The sequence below is a fragment of the Eupeodes corollae genome, chromosome 1 (genome assembly GCF_945859685.1).
Source record: "Eupeodes corollae chromosome 1, idEupCoro1.1, whole genome shotgun sequence".
Taxonomy (NCBI): Eukaryota; Metazoa; Arthropoda; class Insecta; order Diptera; family Syrphidae; genus Eupeodes; species Eupeodes corollae.
This window is the reverse complement of record NC_079147.1, coordinates 117,880,284-117,906,209: the sequence shown is the minus strand read 5'-3', so window position 1 is coordinate 117,906,209 and position 25,926 is coordinate 117,880,284. Positions and strand designations below refer to the sequence as shown.

The 25,926-nt window shown below is 32.4% G+C and overlaps 1 protein-coding gene across 4 annotated transcripts in view; it reads left to right on the top strand.

Moving 5' to 3' along the window:
- The first annotated feature begins 11,310 nt into the window (after nucleotides 1–11,310).
- LOC129941695 (serotriflin) overlaps nucleotides 11,311–25,926 on the top strand; it is a 33,109-nt gene continuing 18,493 nt past the window's right edge. Inside the window, exons 1-2 of one of the 4 annotated variants that reach the window (XM_056050393.1) lie at nucleotides 11,351–11,639; nucleotides 11,847–11,878. Coding sequence is in view for 1 of the 4 variants with exons in the window: in XM_056050392.1 (XP_055906367.1) it covers nucleotides 11,788–11,878 (91 nt within the window). In the remaining 3 variants the exon portion in view is untranslated. Of the gene's footprint in view, nucleotides 11,879–25,926 lie in introns of all 4 variants that reach the window. The other 3 variants (XM_056050395.1, XM_056050392.1, XM_056050394.1) reach the window with 3 other exon arrangements.

Below are 25,926 nucleotides of genomic sequence, written 5' to 3'. Positions count from 1 at the left end.
AGAAATTGTTCAGTATAATAATTATGAACATTTTAAATGATACAAATCTTAGTTGAATTAGTTGTATGAACTAATAAATTGCAAAACAATTGTATGAAGCGTTTTCTTAACCCATTAGCTGCCATTGTACGCAATTGAGTACAGTATTTTTGAAAATTTCAGTTTAATTTTAATCGAATAGTAGGCCTTGATTTGAATTTCTCACAATGTGAAAGCAAGCATGGACATGTCTTTTGATTTGACATTATGAATAATTTCTTTTAGGTTGAAAGCTATTTTGAAGTTATTTGGTCAACTTTTGGGCCTTATGTTTTTTGTTTCAAGCTGTTTTGTGTCCTTGCGAAAGTAAAAGGTTAGTAAAATTTACAGTTTTGCCAAATTTCTGAATTATCAGTTCTGTTAAATACATTTTTTACCAAAGATCAACATTGTAAATAATTCACATTACGAAAATTGTTTTTTGCTCTGATAAGTGGTCTACAAAAGTGGTGTACTCAATTGAGTACACTGGCCAAAACCGTGCTAATTTTTTTCTCACAAAATTTGCAGAGAAATGGCTTTTCAACAATGAACTGCAAAAGTTTTTATGGTAGGCGCTACGCAAATCTCTTCATGGTTGTTGATGATATTCTAGATGATGGTAATGAAGTAGATGTAGTGGTTATTCCACCGGATGTTGATATACAAACGGACGAGGAAGATTTATGTGAGGATGACTTGCTTGATTCTCATATTCCTGTTGACATACCAGGAGCAGTAGAGGTTGAAGTCACCGATGAATTTGCCAGTGAAGACGATATTGCACTTGCTTGGCTAAGGGTAATCAACGAGAGGTGAGTTTCAAAATAACGCTCCTGAATGGTCAAAGCATGTGGTGTATTCGACTATTTGGAAAACATAGCAAAAATAAAAGAAAAAATAGCATTAGAAAACGAAGTTCAAATCCTTGAACAATTTTTCAATGATGAGGTAATGAACTTAATTGTTAAGCAGAGCCAAATATATGCACTGGACCAAAACTGTCACACGTTCATGTTTACAAAAGAAGATCTGAGAAAATTTGTTCGCATAATGCTTTTCTCAGGATATCATTCATTCCCTCAAAAAAAAATTTGTATTGGTGGCTAGACGGAGACACAAGAATTCCTTTGGTTGCTAACGCCATGTCCCGCAATCGCTTCAAGGAAGTCAAGCGTTTTATATATTTGGCCAACAATGAATGTTTTGATAAAATGGCGAAGTTTTGACAATTGATAAAAATCATTTGCAATAACTATCAAAATTTTGTTCATGAGAAACTATCAATTGATGTGGCTATGATCAAATACTTTGGTCACCATTCCGCAAAGCAGTTTATCCGTGGAAAGCCTATCCGTTTTGGCTATAAGGAGTGGATGTTGTGCAGTAGCGATGGATTTTTGTCGGTGCCAAAAATGTAATTCCAAGCAATAAGTGTTTACCACTTGGATCTCGAGTGTTCCTTGATTTACTGGAAGTAGTAAAAAGGCCAAGGGACCACATCGTTGTTTTTGACAATTATTTTACCAGCCATGACCTTATGGCTACGTTACGCAAAAAAGGATTTCGCGCAACAGGTACGGTTCGTGACAGTAGAACAAAAAAATGTCCATTGAAATCCTTGAAGATGGTAATGAAGGCCAATCGTAGTTACTTTCATTACAAATTCGACAAAAAAATAACATTTTTTTCGCGCGGTGGAAGGATTATGCTTTTGTTACAGTTGCAACAAACTACGACACCCTCGAACCTCTTGGAAGATTCAAACGATGGTCAGCAGTAGTAAAAGAAAGGGTAATCATTCCACAGCCAAAACCAAACCAAACAATGCCAAACTACTCTTTGTATGAAAAAAAATGCTTCAAAATATTTCATAACTAGGCAAGGAATGTACTCATATGTGGCCAGTGTACTCGCTTGAGTACACCCCTCTAAGGACCAAACTAAATTAAATATTTTTTTAAGTGTATTTTCGGTCAAATAAGGAACTCATTAAACAGGATTTTAAGGGTTTTTCATATATCATTATTTTTAAGGTGCTTGGTCTTTTTTATTTTAGTTTTAGTTTATTTATTTTTTAATTCGTTTATTTATTTATTTTTTTACTTTGAACTAATTGCTTTTAATAGTTTAATTAATACATACATATATTAATAAATAACAAATTTATTCGTTAATTTAATTTATTTGGTTCCTATTTATGTATTTATTTATTTCCAAGAATTTGGCAACTAAGTTCGACTTGCAATGCCTACACGAAGATCTTGCCAGTCTTAAAGTTCATCATGAAGAACTGACACAACGAGTAATCCAATTAGAATCCCAAAATACATTTTTGGAAGCGCAGGTCGACAGGATTATGCAAAAATCCACCGAAACAAATCTTGTTGTGCGGCTACAAAAAAACCATCCCGAAGCCTGTGAAAATGCTAAAGCTATCTGTGCTGGCCTTCTAAATGAACCCAACGCTGAAGCATTAGTTGATTCAGCTTACAGCGTTCGCACTCGTAACTCACAATCTGCAATGATTATTGTAAAAATAAAGTCTAGGGAATCAGCATTCAATGTTCTAAAGAAAGCTGGTACTCTGAAAGGAAAAGATATAAGCATCCAAAAGGATCTACCACGCAATGTACGTCAAAGGCGAGCTAAACTCTTGCGCATTAGAAAAGTGCTCCTTGAAAGAGCCCCGCATGCAAAAATTGCTGTTCGAGACTACAAAATGGTTATCCAAGACAGAACTTTTACCTGGGACTCCTCGCTGGGGCTGAAGTGTGGGGAATATGATGGCCTTAACATTTTAAAATTTATTTTTGGAGACATTTCTTTTCTAAATTTATTAATGAATGATCTACTAAAACAAAACAATGTGTACCAAATGTCAAACATCCCTAAAAACAATGAAGCTGTCAAAAATTTCGAACCAAGTGTCAGGCAAAACGTTAAGGTGGGAACGCAAAATCGATCTTTAACTTTGAATGCAAGTACAAGCAGCGGTTGTGTTCACGAAGCATGAGAACTCGCTGTCTACCAGAACAAAACAAAATGTAACGAAATTAGTATTTTAAGTTATAACGTGGCAGGTTTAAAAAATAAGTTATTGTTTGTAAATTTTTTCAACTATATACGAAAATTTGATATATTTTTCTTGTCTGAAACACATTTATTAGAAAATCAGGAAGTACAATTTAAGAACATTTTTAATAACTACGAATTGAAATATGTACCGGCAGTAAAATCAGCAATATATGGTCGAGGAAGTGGAGGTATATTATTTGCCTATCGTAAAAATCTAACTGATATAATAAGATTTAAAAGAGTGTCGGAATCATACCTATTTGATATAAGACTCGGTAAAGATATGTTGTACTTGGTTCCTGTTTACATAAATTGTAGCAACTGGCAGTCTGACTTTAGTAAATTAAGCGAAACGCTGCAGGAAGTAGATTCATCAAACTTAATGCTTATTGGAGATTTCAATAGAAGGGTTGGCGTATCCCAAAACAACTTTTTTTAACTACCAGTTGCCCTTCTTTAATACCGTTCGCAAATCAAAAGATGCTGTATGTGACAAGAAAGGTGAACAAATTTTGGATCTTGCCGATGCATACAACTGCCACATACTGAATGGCAGCTGCACAGGTGATTCTGAGGGTGAATTTACGTTCATAAGAGGTACAGCTAACTCAACAATAGACCTTTGTTTTATATCTGGTCTGTGGAACAATGCCGTGAAAGATTTTAGAGTGAAACTGAAACATTTTCAGACCATATGCCGTTAGAAGTTATGTTTGAATCTTCCCAAAATCTAACCCCAGCCGGAACTAAACGTCTTAACCTCATTCCAAAATTATTCTGGAACGAAAGAAACAAACAACAGTTCCAAACCAGCTTAAATAACGAAATACGTAAGCTTCATGAACTTAATGTAAGCTTTGAGTCTAAGGTTCTTATAACAATTATCAAAGATTCTAACCCTCAAATTCAACAAACAGAAAAGAAAATCATTTTTAAACAGTAGTGGTTCGACTCGGAGTGCACAAAAGCTAGGGAGACGTCTTTCAGTTTCCTGAAGCTCTTCCGATCTCACAACCTACCGATCTTCAGAAAACTCTATGCTGATGCAAACACCCAATACAAAAGAATTTGTCGCGCCAAAAAATCATCTTTTGAACAAAAGGCAGTAATGGCTATAAATAAAGCTAGCAACTCTGTTCAGTTCTGGAAAGCTGTTAAAACATTAAATGAATCAACGAATATCATCTCTCTTAATTTGGATGCACAAAGTCTTCAGGATCACTTTAAGTCCCTCCTTAATACAACATTATTTTCTCCTCTGTTCCTGTACGCGGCCCCAATTGTGATAGACAACTTCATTGATGCACCTTTTTCGATAGCTGAAGTTAAAAATATCATTGAAAACTGCAAATCAAACAAAGCACCAGGAGATGACCGAATTCCGTATGAATTCTACAAAAATGCCACTGATGAGTACATTGCCCTACTAACAAATGAATTTAACCGAATCTTCCAAAACTCAATAATTCCTGATGAATTCAAGAAGTCCATTATTTTCCCACTCTTCAAGAAAGGAAACGCTGAAGATCCATCTATTATAGGGGAATTGCTTTCTTAAACACCATCGCAAAACTGTTTGCTGGGATTATTGAAAATAGATTGTCGGATTGGGTTCGAAGAAAAAGAATTTTGTCAGAGTTCCAGGCCGGCTTCAGGAGGAGCTACTCAACGATCGACCATATATTTTCTCTATACAACATAGTTGACTATTATCTTCAGAACAAGAAAAAACTGTATGTGTTTTTCGTTGATTTCCGTGCAGCCTTTGACTCCGTCACCCGTGATCACCTCTTCTATAAGTTATCCACGATTGGTTTGTCAAGCAAAATAATAAATACGCTAAGAGCACTGTACACCAACAACACAGCTTATGTTTGGGACGGAAAATCTATCTCCGATGAATTTAGAACAGAAATGGGACTCAAACAAGGATGTATCCTAAGTGCTTTGCTTTTTGTCTTATATATAAACGACATAACAGATGCTGTTGGCGGTGGTATCTCGTTTGGAGGAATCAAAATACCAGCCCTAATGTATGCAGATGATATAGTTTTCTTCTCGGAAAGAGTAGATGGCTTGCAACTTATGATGAACAAATTGAAGGACTATTGCAAATGTTGGAACCTACAAGTCAACTTATCGAAATCGAAGGTAATGATATTCAGAGGTGGTGGTGGCAGAAATGCTAGAAATGAAAAGTGGTCTTATAATGGGGAAACGGTAGAAATAGTGCGAGAATATAAATACCTCGGGGTTTTATTTACTTCGAATCTTAATATGAAAAAACATCTAGAAGGAAAGTTGAAAGAAGCAAAGCGTGGAATTTCAGCAGTTTGGGAACGCTGTTTCAAAAATAGATGTATTGAGCATAGTGCTAAGCAAAAACTTTTTCGATCTACAGCGTCAGCTATCCTTCTATATGGCTCCCAGGTATGGGGATACAACTCTTTCGAACTAGTTGAAAAATGCCTCCGATACTTCATCAAAAGAATATTTTGTCTTCTAAATAATACACCAAACTAAATGCTGTATCTTGAGACAGGAGTCGCTCCAATGTTTATGGAAACATTATACCTACATTTTAACTACATCGTTAAAATTTTCGAAATGTCAGATGAGAGATTGCCAAAAATCATACTGAAAAACACCATTAGAACATCAGGAAGTATGCCAACAGAGTGGAGAAATCTTGCGGCTTTCTGTAACTCAACGCTAACGGTAAATCAAAATGAACAACTCGTTTTGCTCCAGGAAAAGTTCAAAGCATTATTAGAACGATTTGGAAAAGCGCTCTATGACAGATACTTATCCGAGGCACGAGAGTCAACCTTTAGAAGCTACTACAGTCGGTTGATTTTTGACAATAGACTCAATACATATTTCCTCAACTCGAACCAACTCGAACTTCAAAACACGGGGTGAACTTCTCCCTCTCAATTTTATTCCCCACCGTCCTGACCTGCCAATACTCTGCATTCTGTGCAATCGCAACGAACGTGAAGACATAAAGCATTTCATCGCAATTTGTCCAATTTTAAATAAGTTTAGGATCAGACACTTCGGTAAACAAAGTCTGAATGATACTGAGCTGCTTGACATACTAAACGGATCCGTTGGATGGGATGCACTTTACTCGTATGTTGTTGCTGCGTTTCGATATAGAAATTGTATAGTAAACGAAGATTTCTAGATACCTAAAATTGTTATTTGCTATAATTTTGTTTTAACCATTGCCACTATAAATATTATTTGTATATTTCAAAATGTCAGTCTGGTAGACGGCCATAGGCCAAACCATTGTGACTTAAGATAAGCTTTTGTTGAATATATAACAAATTGTTACTTTGTACTTAAAATGAAATAAAGAGTCAATTAAAACTAAACTAACTATTTATTTATTTATGAACTTATTTATTGATTTATTTTCTTAACTTAACCAATACTTCTGGCATGACAGTCCCACGCACTAACCATCACGTCACGAGTACTACAGGAGCATAAGGTTGATCAATAAAAAAACAGCTAACTCATAACTCATTCAATATAAAAAGTTTTAAACAAATTGGCTCACTTAAGTCAAATTATTGATATCAAAATAAAGTGTTGCTAAGTTGACAATTAAAATGTCCAATACCATCACATTTGAATTCTCAAGTGAAAGTAAATCAGTTGATGCAATACAATATAAACATGGTGTTAATCCTATTCGAAATAATTACACTTTATCAGAGAGCACAAAAACTTAAATTTGTTTTAGTGGTCAAGCCTTCCATTTATTTTAATCCAATTATTGAAAAGAAATAAAAAGTTATTAAATTTGACTGTTGTTCGTATCATTACCTTAATAATTTTTGTATTCATTAGTTGACTTTGTCATCAACAGAGGTAATACACGAATAGCATTTGGTTTTTTAATGATGTTTAAAATATCTGTGCTCATACAACACTTCTGCTTAAGTTAAATCAGAGTTCGAATGCCTCTTTCTTGTTGTTCCCAAATAATACACGATAAAATGTATTCAAACAAGTAAATATACCTGTCGTCACTGATATTTTTAACACATATCATGTTCGATCCACATGAGGCCATGACTCAGATATTTAATTTTGATTTTAATTTCTTATTCTTATTATTTACCACAGCTACGTGAGAACTTTCTATTGAATTAAAATATATTTTTATAAAAATAATTTAATAATATATTATTACAACAATCAAACCAAGTACTACAAATGTTCTTAAGATGACGACGTTGCAAAAATGTTCGTTAAAGAGTCCCAGAAAACCAACGATATAACTGAATACGTACAAGTATAATTTAAATTCCAAAATTTGAATTCATTTGCATATGTAGCTCTTTTAAATAATTTAACAGTAATGAATCTTCATCCACTCCAAACTTTCGTATCCAATATCGCCAAATCACAATCATCGACAACTTTATGTTGGTTGCCGCTTTAAGAAAATCCTTTTGACCTAACGCAAAACAAATAACAGATTGCTTATCTGATTTCATAAAGTTTTAATTTTTAGTTCTTAACATGGTTTCTGAAATAAAATTTATCATTTTCCCAAATTTAAAAACCTGTTAAATGTTTTTCAGTTTTTTTTTGCTGTGTCTTTTATATCGTCTCGTATTTTGTTCATTTACATTTCGTTGTTATACTTTTTATTTGTTCGTTTCGACAATTTATATTTTTTGTTATATAATTAATCATCTTGGATTGTTCCAATTATTTTGGTTGTATCTCATTTTAATTTCGTTGTTTGTTGTTGTTTTTCTTTTGTATGTAAGGAACCTTAAGAATTAAAAATTTTCGGGAATTGGTATTACAAATGGCCAGTAAAACTTATTATGAAAGTTTTTAAAAAAGATATAAACATAAACATATAGTGTCAAACAACTGCTAACGAAATAACCATTAAAACGGCGAAACAAGAAAGGTGAAAAAAGAATAAATAGTGAAAGGAATGAGTCCAAAACAAAGAACGTTGGTACAAAAAAAAAAAAAAAAAAAACATTTTAGAAATAAACATAAATAATAATGACAAAAACTAAATAATAATAAAAATCGAAATGGATAAAAGCGAACAAAAGTTAAAACAATACAATAGTTTTCTTTTAGAATTAAATTAAGTGATCATGTATTGAAACTAGGGGATTGTTGAGCACGTGTATTTTATGAAAATTTGATTCTCGGTCACCAAAAAAAGGTTCAATTCTTTTAAAACGTATGACTGGTCTAATTTAAAACAAAGAAGAAGAAAAAATAGTTTTTATCTTGAATACAATCAATAATATTGACATGAGTATTGTTAAATTTATGCGTTTTTGTATTAATTTCTAAATGGCGACTTTATTAACTGTCAAGGTTTAAATTTTATTAGTTCATGATTTTTATTTAATGAGAAACAAAAAAAAAATTTAAATGATTTCCACTAGTAAACATTTTACAACTTCTGGCATAAATATAATTGTAATTGAATATTTAAAAGTGGCAACCGGTGTATGAACTAACATGTCACATACATTCACAGGTACTTAGCGAAGATATTCGTAACTGGTTTTAAAAGCTTTATTTGGCTTGAGACAGTAAGATTCAAAATTCTGTCGCGTTCCCTTCTTGAATAAATGTTGATCGCATACGCACAAGGTAGTCAGATGATAATTTAATATTATTTTGATTTGAACGTACTGTATTGTATTTGTACAAAAAAAAATACGAAAGAAACATTGCTTTTAAATATGATAAATATTAGATATGATTTCTAGTTATTTAAGAAATTGCTTGAATACAATAGCGTTAAACTAAAAATATCTTAAAAAGCACCTTTTATTCTCTCTTTATTATTGCTTAAAATACAGGCAACAGAATTAGTTTACTACATATGTACATATGTACATATCTACATATGTGCATGTTTTTTAAATGAGAGTAGATTAATTTTTAGGACGACGTTTTTTGAAGTTTACTCTGTGTTTTAAATGAAATATATGGGTCTACCACGATATCTAGAAATTAATTATCTAGAAAGTAAAAATCTCGAATATGAAAATCTCGAAAACAAAAATCTAGAATAGAAAAAATTTCGAAAACAAAAATCTAGAAAATAAAATCTCGAAATGCCAAAATCTAGAAAAAAAATCTCGAATGCAAAAATTCAAACATTCATTCTAGATAACTTAGTTCTCCTTAACAAACTTAAAGTTATACAATTGCACATTGCTACTCATGCAACTATTTTTCTTGCTCAGAAAATAAAATATTGGGTAAACTGATTTATTTATGTTCTATTGATTTTTAACTGTTAAACATAAAAAAAAAAATCTCGAATTTTTATTTTTTTTCGAGATTTTTTTCTAGATACAGTCTTTCGAGATTTTTGTTAATTCTGGATTTTTGTGGATTCGAGATTTTTACGTTCTAGATAATTTTTTTCATTTTCGAGATTTTCGGCATTCTGGATTTCGTCATGATCCCGAAATATATATACAAATAATAGAAACAAAATTCATAGCTGCGTCGCGCAAACCTGCATTTGTATCTAATGAACCTGTTTACAAACAGTTATGTACATATATATTTTATAAAATAACTTTGTCTTCAAAAATTTAAATGCCAGTTAATTAATCAAAAAAAAGTTGATACATTAATTTTATTTCTAAAATCGAGTTTTTTTGATTAAGTTGTTATGCAAACTTTTTTTTGTTTTAAAATATTTTAGGATGCAGTTACTTATAGCTTTCTAATATACGTTTTACATTTGGTTTTCGTAAAAATCATAATTCATTTTCCTGATATCCAATTTTGAAAAAAATGTTTTTATTTTTGTACCTATATAAGAAAAGAAGACATATTCGATCAGAAACTGTTATTAAGACAGTACAAGAGCTTGTGCAAAAAAATTATAAATTATTATAAAAGTTCTTGCGAAAATTAAACTTATACATTTCTAGTAATATATTTTCCTTTCTTGTCTTTTCATTCGTTTGTTTAGCTAAAATACTCTTTTATACTTTTGACATAGAAAACAAAAGCATAAATAAGGTCTTTCAAAAGATACCCGATTTCAATTTTTTCAAAATTTCGATATCGTAGATATAAACGTAGATGTCAACAAAATTGTTATTATTATAATAATATTTAAAGTTAACTGACATTTACCAAAATCAAAGAAAACCAATAGTAGACCCAAGCAAAGTTGACCTTTCTTTTCAAAAGATACGCTAAAAACTTCGAACGTACAGCGAATACCATAATAGTTTTGGTAGAAAATAAAAGAATGCAAAAACTCTTTAAGATAATAATTTTATTGTTCTTCAAAGTATGTTCTTAGTAACAAAGTTAAACTTTTTTGAAATTATTTCGCTCGTGCTGCATCTACAAAATACCAATGATGCCATATACTTCTTTTGGTACTAATGCTGTTAATTTTATGTAAATTATTATATGATTAAATGAATATTTAATATCCGATTAAAACAAAAATGTATTATTATTATGATACTAAAATTCGTGAATTCTTTGATATAGATAACAACATCAGTATTACCAAGTTTTCAAAAAAAAAAAACTTCTTAAAAAATGCTTAATAATTGTGAAGTACATATATTCCGTACGAGAAAAGTTAGTAAAGAATGATTGATTAAGTTTTCAATTTTAGCCCCTTTAACATATAACATAAAGTTATCTAACGTTCGTGATCGTGACTTTTAATTTATTAATGTGTTAAGAAATAGTGGTAAAGAACAACAGTGGAAATCATACAGGATTATAATTTTTTTTTTTGAATAAAACTTAAAGTCCCAAATATAAATTCTTTAAATATTTTTTTTTAATTTTTAATCTAATGAGTCAAAAAATATGCGAATGCGACCTTCCTACACAAAGTTATGGCCCGTAATTATTTTGACTGTACATTTCAAACGAACTTATATGTTCATGAAACATGTAGTTAGATACCATTGATCTCGTATTGAAAGATTTAAAGGTTTAAATTATGCTTACATGTGTTTGTTTTGAATCAAGATTCTAAACTAAATTCTAAGAAATCTGTAAGAGCAGGTATAAACAACCAGTTTATACTTTAAATTCGTTGAGCCACCACAGTAACGCGCAGGATTATACCACCTGTCGATACAACGGTAGACAAGAGTCGGGGAAAAAATGTAGACAAAATTGATTGTTTATTCGATTTTCTAAGAAGACAGGTGGAGCAAAAGCTATCGATGCTGTTAGCTTGTTTTTTCTTTCCAATAAGAAATATACAAGAGGCTTTCGATCTGGTGTTGTTCATTACCATTAGACATCTTTAAGTCTAAATGAATGGACTTATACGGAGAGGTTTAGTTAAGTATCTATATAATTATTTAATTGACTCTAAAGGCATTGCGTATAAATTTCTTTAGTCTTGTGTTAGTGAGAATTTGAGAAATAAAATTACAAACAAATATGAGATTTCCATTCTTAATGTAAGAAATACAAAAAAAATAAAAAATAAAAATCACAATATATTCATGGAAGGTGTTTGTTGGCCATAGGTATGTTATGTAAACAGTTTATAAAAGCTTATTTTTATCCGGAAGAGTGTTTCAAAGTAAAAAACTGTGTTTGTTTGTATTATAAAAAAACAAAATTGACAAAAGTAGCAGCATCTCAACAAACAAGATATTTTGGTCACGTTATAAAATGCCAATATCAGATCAATTAAAATACTTCCAAGTTATTTTCTTTTTTTTCTTATGCAGAAGAGCATTATCCTGTCATGGTATAATAAAAGGTAAGTTTCGTTCTCATTTTTTATACTCATAACATGAACTGTTGGCGATGATATTTCATTCTCGATCAATAATATTGTCTATTAATAATTAAGTCAATATAAGACAATTAGGGACACTTCTATAAAATACCGAACCTTTTAGGATATAAAGCAATACAAAAGATACATGTAAGTTAGTGTAGAAAATATGGATTTTGGGTTGACTGGTCCTAAATGTGTGGCTAATTATGTAAAAAACATAATATTTCTAAGTATAGACTTAAATCAATAATCCAGCTACTAAAATATCCTATTGAGACTGGTATAATTTAAAACCACTAATCAGTGAATCTAGTTGAAGATGAAGAACATGGAAAAGCCAGAACTGTGAATTTGCGGCTTTCTACTTAAAGGTCCTTACCTTCAAAATAATTTAAAATAGGTTTCATAATAAAAGTAACAGTGTCAGGGAAGGTGACCGACCGGCGAAAAAAAAGCTGAGCTGTATTAAATTCTTGGTCAGGATTTAAATTCTTTGAATTATTGCAAATCCCGGTAGGACTTCATGAAAGGTACTTATTTTTTGAGTTAAATAACAAGGAATAATTTCAATACTTGCATTTTAAAACGTTTTCTGTTCATATGTGATATGTTCAGTTCTTTCTTTCAGTCAAATTTTGTAGAAGACTTAGACGCTTCAAGCCTTAATGGTAATATTTATAGGGGAAATAATATAACAAATATTGGTTATGTGATTCTAACTGTGGATAAAGTAAGGAATGAATTGTTGAGTTTGGACTCAAACCTTGATTGTAGTCCTGACAACATTCCACCCATATTTTTCAAAAATTGTTCAGAGTTTATAGCAATAGGACTTACTTCAATCTTCAACTTATCTTTACAAACTGGGGAATTTCTGGATTCATGGAATGTATCCTTAATAACCCCAATATTTAAATCAGGTTCAAGACAAAACATATCTAATTATCGTCTTGTATCTAAATTACCATTGATCCCGAAAATTTTCGAAGCAGTTGTAAAACGAAGAATTTATAATGAAGTGAAGAACCATATTTGCGAACCCCAACATGGGTTTTTTACCGGTCGATCTACCACTACCAATTTAACTTTATTTTCTAATTTATTAAGAATTGAATTAGAGGATGGTTGTCAGGTGGATGTTATACTTACTATTTTTGCAGGCCTTTGACAGGGTTCAACATCATACAACATACCTATAAGAAAATTACAGTTAATGGGGTTTCACTCTTCTTTGCTCTTATGGTTGTCCAGTTATTTGACTGGACGAAAAAGGTTATCTTTAACCGATCTGGAGTTCCTCAGGGAAGTCATTTGGGACCTATACTTTTTCTGCTTTTCATAAATGATTTGCCTTTGTATATTATGAATTCAAAGTATCTGCTTTATGCTGATGACCTCAAGATTTTTAAGTCTTTAAAAAGTATAGATGACTGCAGTCTTCTTCAAGATTATCTTAATAATGTTGTTTATTGGTGTTCACTTTAATATTTTTAAATGTAATGTTCTCGTTTTTCATGCTTCGTCATCCTTTTTTATTTAAATATTCTATCTCAAACTCAGATCTAGTTAGAGTCAATTTTAAAATGGACTTAGGGGTAATTTTTGATCAGAAAATAGCTTTTTACCGAATTATGATTATTTATTCTCGAAATCCAATGCCATGTTGGGATTCCTAAGAAGAAACTCTCAAGATTTTTCCGATCCTCACGCTTTGAAATCTATGTATCATTAGATAGATCTGTTTTGGAGTATTGTTCTGTTATATAGGATCCATATTATATTTGTCATATTAATAGAATTGAAAACATTCAGAAAAGATTTACACGTTATGCTATCGGAAAGCTGGATTGGGATTTTGCTCCTTCTTATAAAGACCGATGTAATCTTCTCGGGCTAATGAATCTTCAATCTAGTAGAAAATATTTTTTAATAATGTTTGCTAGAGATGTTCTTATGAACCATATTGTATGTCCTCCTATTCTTTCTCTTTTTAATATTTATGCACCTGAAAGATCTAGAGATTTTTTTTATATTGAGTATCATAGAACAAACTATGCCCGTAATGATACTATAGTCAAATCTTGTACTGCGTTCAACTCCATTTCCAATGTAATCGACTTTAGTCAAGAGAGATGAATTTTTAAACAAAATGTTCTTTACGGTATATATATTGGTGCTTTGCATCCAAAACTAAGTTTTAATTTAAGTTGTACATATTATTACATATTTATTTTTTTATCATTGTCATAATATTTATTGTTAATGTTAGTCTGATAGATGTAGGTCGACAGATGAAATAAATAAAATCTAGACGTGGGCCAATCTAGTCGTATTTTTGTAGAATTGTAATTTTCAAAAAAAAAACTGTGCATTGGATTTTAAAAATTAACTGTTTTTAAATGTAAACGAGAATATTTTCTGATGAAATGAGTTTAAAATTAATATTTTAAGGTTCTCTTTAATTCTTCTAGTTAAAATTAATTTTACCATTTTTAAATTGTTTTTTTTTTTTTGTTTTTTTGTGGGATTTTATTTTTCTGTCATTAAAATATATGATTTTAATTATGTTTTTTTTTTTATAAATTTATAATAATTTTGTCTGTATAACATTATTATGAATATAGTGAAGACCTTTCTTCCCCGTAGTGTGATGGTAAGTGCGTTGTCATGCAAGGGGTCTTGGGTTCAATCCCTGCCTGTGCCACCTAACTTTTTTCACGGGTACTGCCTCTTGCGAGGAATTGACAAATCCTCCAAGAGTAATTCTTGTCATGAAAAGTGCTTTCTCAAATTAGCCGTTCTGATTCGGCGTATAAACTGTAGGTCCCTTCCATCTTTGAAAACATTAGTCGCACACAGGAATGGTTGAGAATTATAAGTCACTAGGCCCTGGTTCTTCATGGAATTTATTGTTTATTCCTAGTCACCTTAGTTTTCGAGTAACGGTAAAAAAAATATTGTTTGAAATAATTTAAAATTATTAACTATTGGCATATTAATCCTTATCAAGTCCCCCCCCCCCACAACTTTCGTGAAACAAATTAGGTGGCTCAACAGTCCGTTGAGAACTTGAGCCTAGTGACTTACAACTTATAACCATGCGAGTAAAGCTGTGTGGGGTGGAGAGGACCAACAGTCATAAATGGCATTTATTCTTAATTTAAAAGTTTTTGAATAGTATTAATTTCAATTTTGGACAAAACATAAGTATTAACAATATTAGCTTTACCCAAAAAGAAAAAAACCTAATCGAGAGCGTCAAATTTCCTCGTCTCCGTCCCCTCGAAACCTTTTGACTTTATTTTTTATAACGTGTTGAATTCCTATATATAAACGGTGATTTTTTAAGAGCTTGAGAACTTTAAAAAAAAAAAAAACGCATAAAATTTGCAAAATCTCATCGATTCTTTATTTGAAACGTTAGATTGGTCCATGACATTTACTTTTTGAAGATAATTTCATTTAAATATTGACCGCGGCTGCGTCTTAGGTGGTCCATTCGGAAAGTCCAATTTTGGGTAACTTTTTCGAGCATTTCGGCCGGAATAGCTGGAATAGTTGCTGGCTTATTTGTGTAGACTTTAGACTTGACGTAGCCCCACACAAAATAGTCTAAAGGCGTCAAATCGCATGATCTTGGTGGTCAACTTACCGGCCCATTTCTTGAGATGATTGTTCTCCGAAGTTTTCCCTCAAAATGGCCATAGAATCGCGAGCTGTGTGGCATGTAGCGCCATCTTGTTGAAACCACATGTCAACCAAGTTCAGTTCTTCCATTTTTGGCAACAAAAAGTTTGTTAGCATTGGTTACTCTTCACTCCAAATGCGGCAATTTTGCTTATTTACGTAGCCATTCAACCAGAAATGAGCCTCATCGCTGAACAAAATTTGTCGGTAAAAAAGCGGATTTTCTGCCAACTTTTCTAGGGCCCATTCACTGAAAATTCGACGTTGTGGCAGATCGTTCGGCTTCAGTTCTTGCACGAGCTGTATTTTATACGGTTTTACACCAAGATCTTTGCGTAAAATCTTCCATGTGGTCGAATAACACAAACCCAATTGCTGCGAACGGCGACGAATCGACATTTCAACGTCTTCAGCAACACTCAGAAACAGACGCAATATTCTCTTCTGTACGCACTGTACGCATTCGTGTGGTTGGTTTAATGTCCAATAAAGTAAACTGAGTGCGAAACTTGGTCACAATCGCATTAATTGTTTGCTCACTTGGTCGATTATGTAGACCATAAATCGGACGTAAAGCGCGAAACACATTTCGAACCGAACACTGATTTTGGTAATAAAATTCAATGGTTTGCAAGCGTTGCTCGTTAGTAAGTCTATTCATGATGAAATGTCAAAGCATACTGAGCATCTTTCTCTTTGACACCATGTCTGAAATCCCGCGTGATCTGTCAAATACTAATGAATGAAAATCCTAACCTCAAAAAAATCACTCTTTACTTGATTTTACCTCGCAGAGTACACAAAAAAACTTCAGTTCTAACATTTCTCATTTGTGTTTGTGGCTAGCCAAGAATGCTGTGTTTTTTAAAGGCACATTACATTATTTTTAATTCTCATAGCATCTTTTCGCTTTTATATCTAGAAAAATACTAAATATAATTTAAATTAATTCTAGCAATAAAGGTTTGTTTGTCAATAAATTACGGAAAATAAAATTATAACGGTAGATCGTGGTGAATTTGTGTTTCTCTTCTCTTTTTCTGAGTTAAGATGGATGGCAGGAACAACAAAAAGAATGTGCTCAGAAAGAGTGTAACAAGGTTAAGATTTCTTAGATTAGACTTTATTTGTATATATAAGCGCGTAAATATTTTTCATATATTTATGTTATGTTTATTTCAAAAGTAATATCTTAACTTATAACTTTACTTATGTCTTATCTAAAATATACTGCATCAAATTATGTATTATTATTATTATATTTTATTAACAAATAATTAATATTACATGGTTTTAGTGGCAGTTAAATCCATTTACCCAAGCAAAAGTATTGTTTTATGTAAGACTGGAGAAAATATTGAACAATTATGTATTAATGTTAGCTTTTTTTGTAAAGATATTTTATTTATTGTAAAAGTACAACATATACGAGTATATATGAAAGTCATATTTATAACATAGAAAATATCATAGGCAATTTATTGGAAAATCAATGCCCATTTATTGTTGGGGATTTTAATTTAGGCGATATTATATGGAATTATTCAAATGAAGATAAATGTCTTATTCCATTTAACATGAAAAAAGATTATGAATATAATTTTATTGATTCCAAGTATTCTATGAATATTTCTCAAGTTAATCATATTTATAATTCACTTAATAGATTGTTACATTTAGTTTTTGTAGATATTATTAATATTGAAATTATTGAAGTTCAATTTCTACTTTTAAAAAATTCAATTCATAATGTTGCAATATGTTCTATTTTAAAACTGTGTTAAAAAATCTGTACTTTTGTCTAATGATGATTTTTTTGATTTCAACAAAGGAGATTTCGTTGCACTCAACAATTACCTTCACTCCATTGACTTCCGGTGTATCACTTCAAGGTGCGTTTGAAAAGTTTATAGATATTTTTTCGGTTGGCTTAAGAAAATATATTCCAAAAAGGAAATGTTTGAAATCATTTCAAACACCTTGGTCTAATAAACGATTTATTAATTTAAAAATTATTAAAAAAAGAGGCTGGGATGCGACCCACACTGATAACTTCCCATCCCGTCTGCCGATATGTCCTGCTTAAAAGTTTGTAGGTTTTCGTTATGGGACACAAAATTTGTCAGTTGAATTATTCTTAAAAATTTTAAAATTACCAACAATATTTTTCATATAAAGAAATAGTTTCATTTCGAAATCTAGTTTTATTAACGAGATTTTTAGTAGAAAACAAATTTTTACTAATTTTAGTAGCATTTCTTAAAAGTTTTTATTTCTTCTATAAACAAATACAAATTGGATCAATAAAATTAATTTGAGAGATATCATGAACCGAACTTTAATTTTTACCAAACGTGCATACTATTTTTTTAAGATTTAATTTTATTTTTATGAAAAAAAAACGGACTGTTAGATTCTTATAAGAAAATTACTGAATGTCGAAAACAGTATTTTCAGTGAGACTAAATAAGTTTGAAGCCAGTATTTTAAATTTTTGGAAAGATATTGAAGCCGAAAATCAATTTTTTACCAACTTTTATTATTTTTTGTAAAAAACTGTAACTTCGGTTTTTCTTAGAATTAAACTGAACGCTGACAACAATATTTTTAAAAAGAGAAAATTAGTTTAAAGCCAATATTTCAAAGTTTTGAACAAATATTTTAGTCGAAAATCAATTTTTACAAACTTCGAGTAACTTTTTTTTCGGTTTTTATTTTTTTATAAAAAAAATGTTTATTCGATTGTTTTCAAAATAGTACCGAATTTGAAAAAAAAAATAGTTTTTTAAAAATAAAATAAATTTAAAGAGAATATCTTAAAGTTTTAAAAAGATATTTAAGTCGAAAATATATTTTTACCAACTTTTAATAATTTTTTTAGGTTTTTATTTTTTGTAAGAAAACTGTCAATTAGATTTTTCTCAAAATCTTACTGAATGTTAATAACAATATTTTTTATAAGATAAAATTAGTTGAAATCCAAAATATCAAATGTTTGAAAAGATATTTGAGTCGAAAATCAATTTTTACCAACTTTTATTAATTCTTTTTTTAGGTTTTTAATTTTTTGTAAAAAAACTGTCAATTCGATTTTTTTCAAAATTTAACTGAATGTTTAAAACAAAGTTCCTATAAGATAAATAAGTTTGAAGCTTGAGTCTGAAGTTTTTGAAAAGATATTTGATTCGAAATTCAATTTGTCCGAACTTTGAGTAATGTTTTTTTAGGTTTTTATTTTTTATAAAAAAAACTGTCAGTTAGATTTTTCTCAAAATTTTATCAGATGTCAAAACCATTATTCTTCGTTGCACAGAATTGTTTTAGAGATTAAGTCATATTTTGGTCGTAAAATTTTCGAGGTGAACATTTTTTTTTCAGTTTTTTGATTTATAAAAAAAACGTTAATTGAATTTTTTCCAAAAATATAAATGTTTTGTATTACATTACATTATATAATATAAAATTTAATTCAAGTTTCTAGCGTCATTGGTTCATGAGGTATTTAGGGTTAAACAAAATGTTCACCTATTTTTTAAACTGCTACATTAAAAAAACCACCCGGGCAATTGTCTTGAGAGCCCTTTCTACATCTTTCTGCCTTATTATCTGTATAACAGAATTTATTTGAAGTCGATATCTCTTTTTGTTCTTGAGCTATGGACGACGAAAAAACACACGCACGCACAGACATCTTTCTAAAATTCTTTTATTTCGACTCTAGGGACCTTGAAACGTCGAGGAATGTCAAAATTTTCAATTTGATGAATCGGTCCCATTAAAATAACTTCCTATGGGAAGTTAATAAAGCTTTTAACAAATTTAGAAAATCAAATTCCGAAGCTGACAGAAAGCTTTTCTGCCAATTTCGTAAAGAATACGATTTTCTAAACAATTATTTGCACAAGCAATACATATTGAACATCCAAAGCCGTATTTCTTCGGATTCCAAAGCCTTTTGTACTTTTTTAAATGGAAAGAAACGTTCTTTAGCTCTTCAAGAAAATATGGAATTTGATGGAAGGATTTCTTCTGATTTACAGAATTGTAAATCAAATTGTTTTGAGTCGGTTTATGTTCAACATTCCGAATTAAAGCTTCATCAAACAGAAAATGTATGCATTAACAATGCTAATATCTCAAACTTCATCTCTTAGATGGAATTCCATCTCTTGTTCTGAAGCAATGTCAATTCACATAAGTGTTCCCACTACTAATAATTTTTAAAAAATCTCTCTGTACTGGCAAATTTCTTGATGAGTGGAAGTTCTAGTATATAAGTCCTATTTACAAACCAAAATGTTGATCATATCTGTTCTTTAAAATAGTTCGAAGAGAATCTAAGACCATGGATATTTCTAATAGGAAATTGTTTTCCTTTCTAATTCTATGGCTTTTTCATTAGACATGAAAGCAAGTGAATGCACAAAGTACAAAAAAGCTTCAAATAAATCAGATTGAAAAAATGACTTTAAAAGAACAGGTTTTAAGTCTGTAAAATACGTTATTTACGCCTGCTCTATTTAAGCCTCCAAAATGTGTATTGCAATTATCTGCAGAAAATGAAATGCATTTTTTTCAATGTCAAACTTTTTTAAAGTTTGCAAAAGAAAATTGGAAATAGTTTCCGAATTTTCGCTACTAAGTTTGTCCAAATAAATGAATTTATTTGGTCTGAACACCAACTTCTTTTTTAAAATACTGTATTAAAATCGGAAATATTTTAATATTGTCATGGTTACTTAAATCGGTAGATATTGACAAAAAAGGTGTTTCACTAACATCCGGCGGTTAAAACACAATCGATACAAAAGGGAGCTATGACATGCTTTTGAATTGCATTTGTTTTTGTATGTGCTGACGAAAGGCGTTTTTCCATTTCCGAGTCGTTAAAGATTTCCTTAAATAATTTAGTCGAGCAATCTGTAGACCGAAAACTGAAGTGGTGTTTGAGTGCATGAAAAGCAACGGCTATTTTATCATCTAGTTTTGTAAATCTCGGGATGAATGCCGAGGTAATTTTATTTTAAGTTTCACCTGCTCGCAATGCATTTGTACCAGAAAGCTTCATGCTTTGAGAAACCTGGCTTTGTGGTTAAAACTTTGAATCTACCTTTTAGCTCTTCATTGAAAACACACTTCCTCTTGCACATCTACTTTTTTCTTGAATTTAAAGAACTAAAAAAAATTCAAATAGGAACGCTTACACTGCTACTTTTTATTTGTATTGTTTTAAATTACGATTATGTATTCTTTGGTATCATGTACCTATTTATTTTTTGAAATTAGATCTTGTGGAATGAAAATTCATTTTTTAAATTACATAAAACAGAAGCAAAAATTGGGTCACTTTTATTTTTGTATGAATTCAGGTCTAGACAATATTTTTTGCGTTTAGATGGAAAGCCTTTTTTTACTAAAGTACCTATGCCCTGTTTAGATGTCCTGTTGATGGGGCTTTTTCAAAATATCCAACGTACTATTTAGAAACAATCGGGGTAGAGTTTAATGGGCAGTGCGTCTCTGTGTTTGGATTGGAAGCTCAACCTTCGTCACTAACAAGGGACTTGGTCCCGTTTGGTCGGCGATTATGGCATTTGCCAAGGAATCGTCATTGAACCGCATGAAACCGCGGTTCTCAGATCGCCATTGTGTCACATCATTTCGAAGGTAAAAGTGATTAAGTAGGGCTCTGTTTTCCAGGTCGTGGTTGGGGCGAATGTTAACATTCACCTTGTACACTTGCTGGAAAGCAGCTCCCACCGCCTCCACTTTTTCCTTCGGATCTTCAATTACATAAAAGTCATCGTCAAAGATGGCTTCTTCTGGATCTATTTGCGCTGTCATGAGTACGTCTCTTTTCGCTTCAGTTCTTTTGAGTTTAAGACACGGAAGGTCATTATCGTTTTTTTTTCCTGAATATCTTGTTGATTTTGGGGAACATACTAGGGTCACTCGAATTAACTGACCGGATCTTGCGGTCCCAGTACTTGTTAATTGATAGCTTGTAGTTCTTCTTAATCAACGGATTGACATTTTTTATTGACGACTTCAGTGTCCTAACCTCCAAGTCGCGTGGGTCTGTAAGTCGTCTGTACAAGTTTTTGAGTCTTGTCAGTAAGCCACTCTTGTGCCTACGTAGTGCGTCAATTGTCGAGTTTCTGTAAGCGTCCATTTGGCCCGCTCTCTGTATTTTGGAATTGTCCGTTACATCGTTCGTTTTATTGTTTCGTCCATCTGTTGTAAATGTTGGTCAATTTCTGTATTTGTCAGGTTTCTGTTGTTTGGTGGGGCACGAAGTTCTCTTGCTTAGGCGTTGGTGAAATGAGGCCAACGCATCTTACTGTAATTGTAAGAGTGCGTTGCAACGTATTCTACCAATTACAAGCGTTCGTTCGGAATCTGCATTACAGCAGCCAGTCCGCAGTGATCACTGTCGTACTCGACTGTCTGTAAGCAGTTTCGAGGGTGATTACCCACTCTGTCTGTAACTGTTATTCTGGTGTCGTACAGCAAAAGATCCAAATAGGAGCTGCTTCTTGAATACGATGGCTTTTCAGTAGCCAGCAGGTCGACGCCATATTCAACGCTGTAAAGAGTCATCAAATTAAAAAGATGATTACCTCTGGGATTACTATGTTGATTTCCCCAATCTTCATGTTTTGTGTTCAAATCACCGGCCAAGATGAAATAGTTTTCTTCCAAGCTCAGTTTCAGTTCCCTAAAAAGAATCTCGAGTTCTGAAGCAAAGTAAGTAACCTGCGGAGCTCCAGCCGCATAAGCCGCAATCATATACATCCGCTTCCCTTGAGTGAGAGAGATGCATACAACGCAAACTTCTAGCGTCTTGAGCTTTCGCAATTCATTGTTATATACGACTTTATAATTAATGCCTTTTCGTATAAAGAGAGCGACACCGCCCCCTTGAGTGGAGTCGGGTTGGTCTCTTCTTACGATATTGTAATTTTTATGAGTCAATTTGTGTTTGTGGTTTAGCTTAGTTTTGCTAGCCATAAACACATCGGGACTGTAGTCTGTCAACAATTGGAACATATTGGCTCTTCGTTCAATCCTGATCAGTGAATTTACATTCACAGCTAGGACTTTTAGGCGCGTCTCCGGCAGCGCGCCCATTATTGTCTAAATTGCGCCAGGCCAGGCAACAAAGAGTAGAGTACCCTTTTGCTTTGCTCTTTTATCAGACATTGCAGTCCTGTTAGTTGACCTTGAATGCTCAACAACAAGGCTACAATGTCAGGCTGCACCTCTGGTGCCTTAGGCGCAGGGGCCTTTGGGGCAACCGTTGGTGGAGCCTGTCTCGTGTTCCCATTCCCTGACACCATTTGGGCGTAGGAAAATTTGGGATTTTTTGCCACTGTTTAAAATAACTAATCGGTAGCCTAGTGGAGTTTTTGGACGCCAGCTCCACTAGGCTCCCGATTAGTTGTTTTAAACAGTGGCAAACTGGCTACTTAACTGCCAAGCACTACAAATGCAAGTTGTCGTTGAAAATTGTTGTTGAGTCTTGGATTAGTTCGTCAGATCCAAGTTGTGACATTAAACTTCTAAGGTAGAGCGTTTCTCTACTGCATTGTGAAATCGTAATATATTCTGCTTCAGTGCTGCTGAGCTCTTGCTCCTCCAGCAAGAATAAAAGTAAATCCGGTGTACGACTTCCTGTCATCTGTGTTGTTTGCCCAATCAGCTTCAACATAAGCTATACAATTCTTAGAAGTCTTCTTAAATTTTAGTTTGTATGTTAATGTTGGTGAAATATATCGAATCCGGTGTTTAAGGGCACTTAAATGGTCTTTATTTTTGATTTGAGTTAAATTGAGCTAATTGAGTTTTATCAGAGTTTTAATGAGTGACTGATAGAGTGTTTGGTCAACTTTTTCGGTGCTTACTTCTGTGGTCTTTTTCAATTTCGTTGTAGGATCTAACGGTGCATAGCATTTCCGAGTAGTTTCTTGAGAAATACTTATCGAGCCTCTGTCCCCTTCTCTTTCAATTTCAATACCAAGGCTCTTTGAAATGGGCCTTTGTCAACGATGCCAACCTCTGAATCAATTTGTCCTATAATTGATTCCATTGATTTATTGGAACTGCATGCTAAAATGATGTCATCTACACACACATCTATGATGTTGATTTCATCTTCTTTTGTTTTCACATAAGAGCAACTGTCAGAAACACATCTTGTGAATCCAATCCTGAGAAGTACTTTATTCAGTCTTTTGTTCCATTCTCTTCCAGATTGTTTTAGACCATAGATGAAGTTCTTTAACTTACACACCTTGTTTGAATCTTTGGCATCTTCAAAACCTTCTGGTTGTTTCATATAAACCTCCTCCTCCAAAACACCATTAAGGTATGCAGTGGTAACATTTCACGTGGTGAGCAAACGCTTACTCAACAGCGAGTGCTGGAATGTCTTATAACAGGTGAATAAGTTTCAAAATAATCTACTTAGTATTTCTGTGAACAACCTTAAGCGACTTGTCTCCATTTATACCTTTCGATTGATTTCTTCTAAATGTTTAAGATCCATCTATTGCCTATGGCCTTACAGTTGTTAGGAAGTTCAACCAAATCCCAGGTACCATTTGAAACTAACGCATCATATTCTTTCTTCATTGCATATTTCCATTCATCCACGTTTTGACTCTTGAATGCTTCTGCGCCGTTGGTGGGATTTTCTTCTTGGGTTAAGTTTAAAGTTTCGATCACATTGTACTCTTTCCTTTGTCGCCCGGGTATTCCAGTTCTGATCAGTTTTGGACGGCCTGGATCAATTCTAGGGTTTAATTTGGTGTTTCTTGATTTTTGAGGGACGTCTGAGATGTTGTTTGATTCTTCAAAATTGAAAATAATTAAGTCATCTTTGGTTTTATCTTCAACTGAAACGTGTCTTAATAAAAAACAACATTACGATCCTTTACCACATTTTTTGTCTTTGAATCAAACAACCTAAAAGCCTTAGACTCTTCAGAACAAGCAATCATGATCATTTCTTACCCCTTTGCTTGAAATTTATATTAACCTGATTTTTTGTTTAAAACAACAGCTTTAGAACCAAAAACTCTCAAATGCGAAACGTTGGGTTTTCTTCCGTACCAGCACTTAAACAGTGTAACATCTGGTAGTCTTTTTGAAATGGACCTGTTCCTGAGGTATGCAGCTGTGTTAATTGCTTCTCCCCAAAGATACTCTGGGAGCTTTGAGTTAAGAATTAAACATCTGGCCGTTTCCACAGGGGTACGGTTCGCCCTATCAGCGACTCCATTAGACTGTCAATTGTCGCTGGATACCATGGGCTTCTAAGAAGGGTGAAAATTTGGCACTTAGATACTCACTTCCATTGTTACTTCGTAAGACTTTGATCTTCTTAGAGGTTTGGCACTCTACCATCTGCTTGAATTTTCTGAAGACATCAAAAATTTCGTCACAACTCTTCATAAAATAAACGAAAATCATTCTACTTTTGTCGTCGATGAAAGTGATAAAGTATCTAGCTCCTCCAGATGAAATTACTTGCATCGGTGCACATTATGTCACTGCGAATAAGATCCAAAATATTCACACTCCGTGTTGTTGCCTGTTTTGCAAACGGTTTTGTTGTTATCTTCCTCTTAGCGCAGATAATACATTCCAAATCATTGCTGGAACTAGTTTTGTCAATTCCCATCATCATATTATGGCAATAAATCTCCTTCAAACTTGAAATGTTGAGATGGCCAAAACTACTGTGCCACTTGATTAAAGAATTCTTTGTTGACTTCATCGCATATACAAACATTTTCCGTTTCACCACATAAACATCACCAATCTGAATGGCTTTCATCACTACATTACCTTTAGAGTTCTTGATCAAAGCATTTGTACCAACTAACTTACATGAATGATGATTGCTAATAATTTTCGTCACAGATATGAAATTACATTTCAGTTCTTGAACATAGATTACATTTAGTAAATCTATGCTAACGGTCTCGAGTTCCAGATGAAAATTTCCTACGCCATTTGCCATAATGAATTTGTAGTCGGCAAAATAGATCCTCTGAATAATATCTTGCTTTAACTCTGAAAACATATTTTTTTCAGAACATATATGCATACATATATTTTTTCAGAACATATATGCGATGTTGCACTAATGTCAAGGCACCATTCACCAAAATTGACAATCCTCAATTTCTTTAATATTAAAAAGCCCAAACGAAGAAGCCGATTTCTGCTGGTGTCGTTCATCTTGCTTTTTAGGCCATTTTGATGTAAAATGACCAATTTTCTTACCTTTTGATGATTTGAAATTGCTTGTATTTTATTCTGCTTAAACGTGT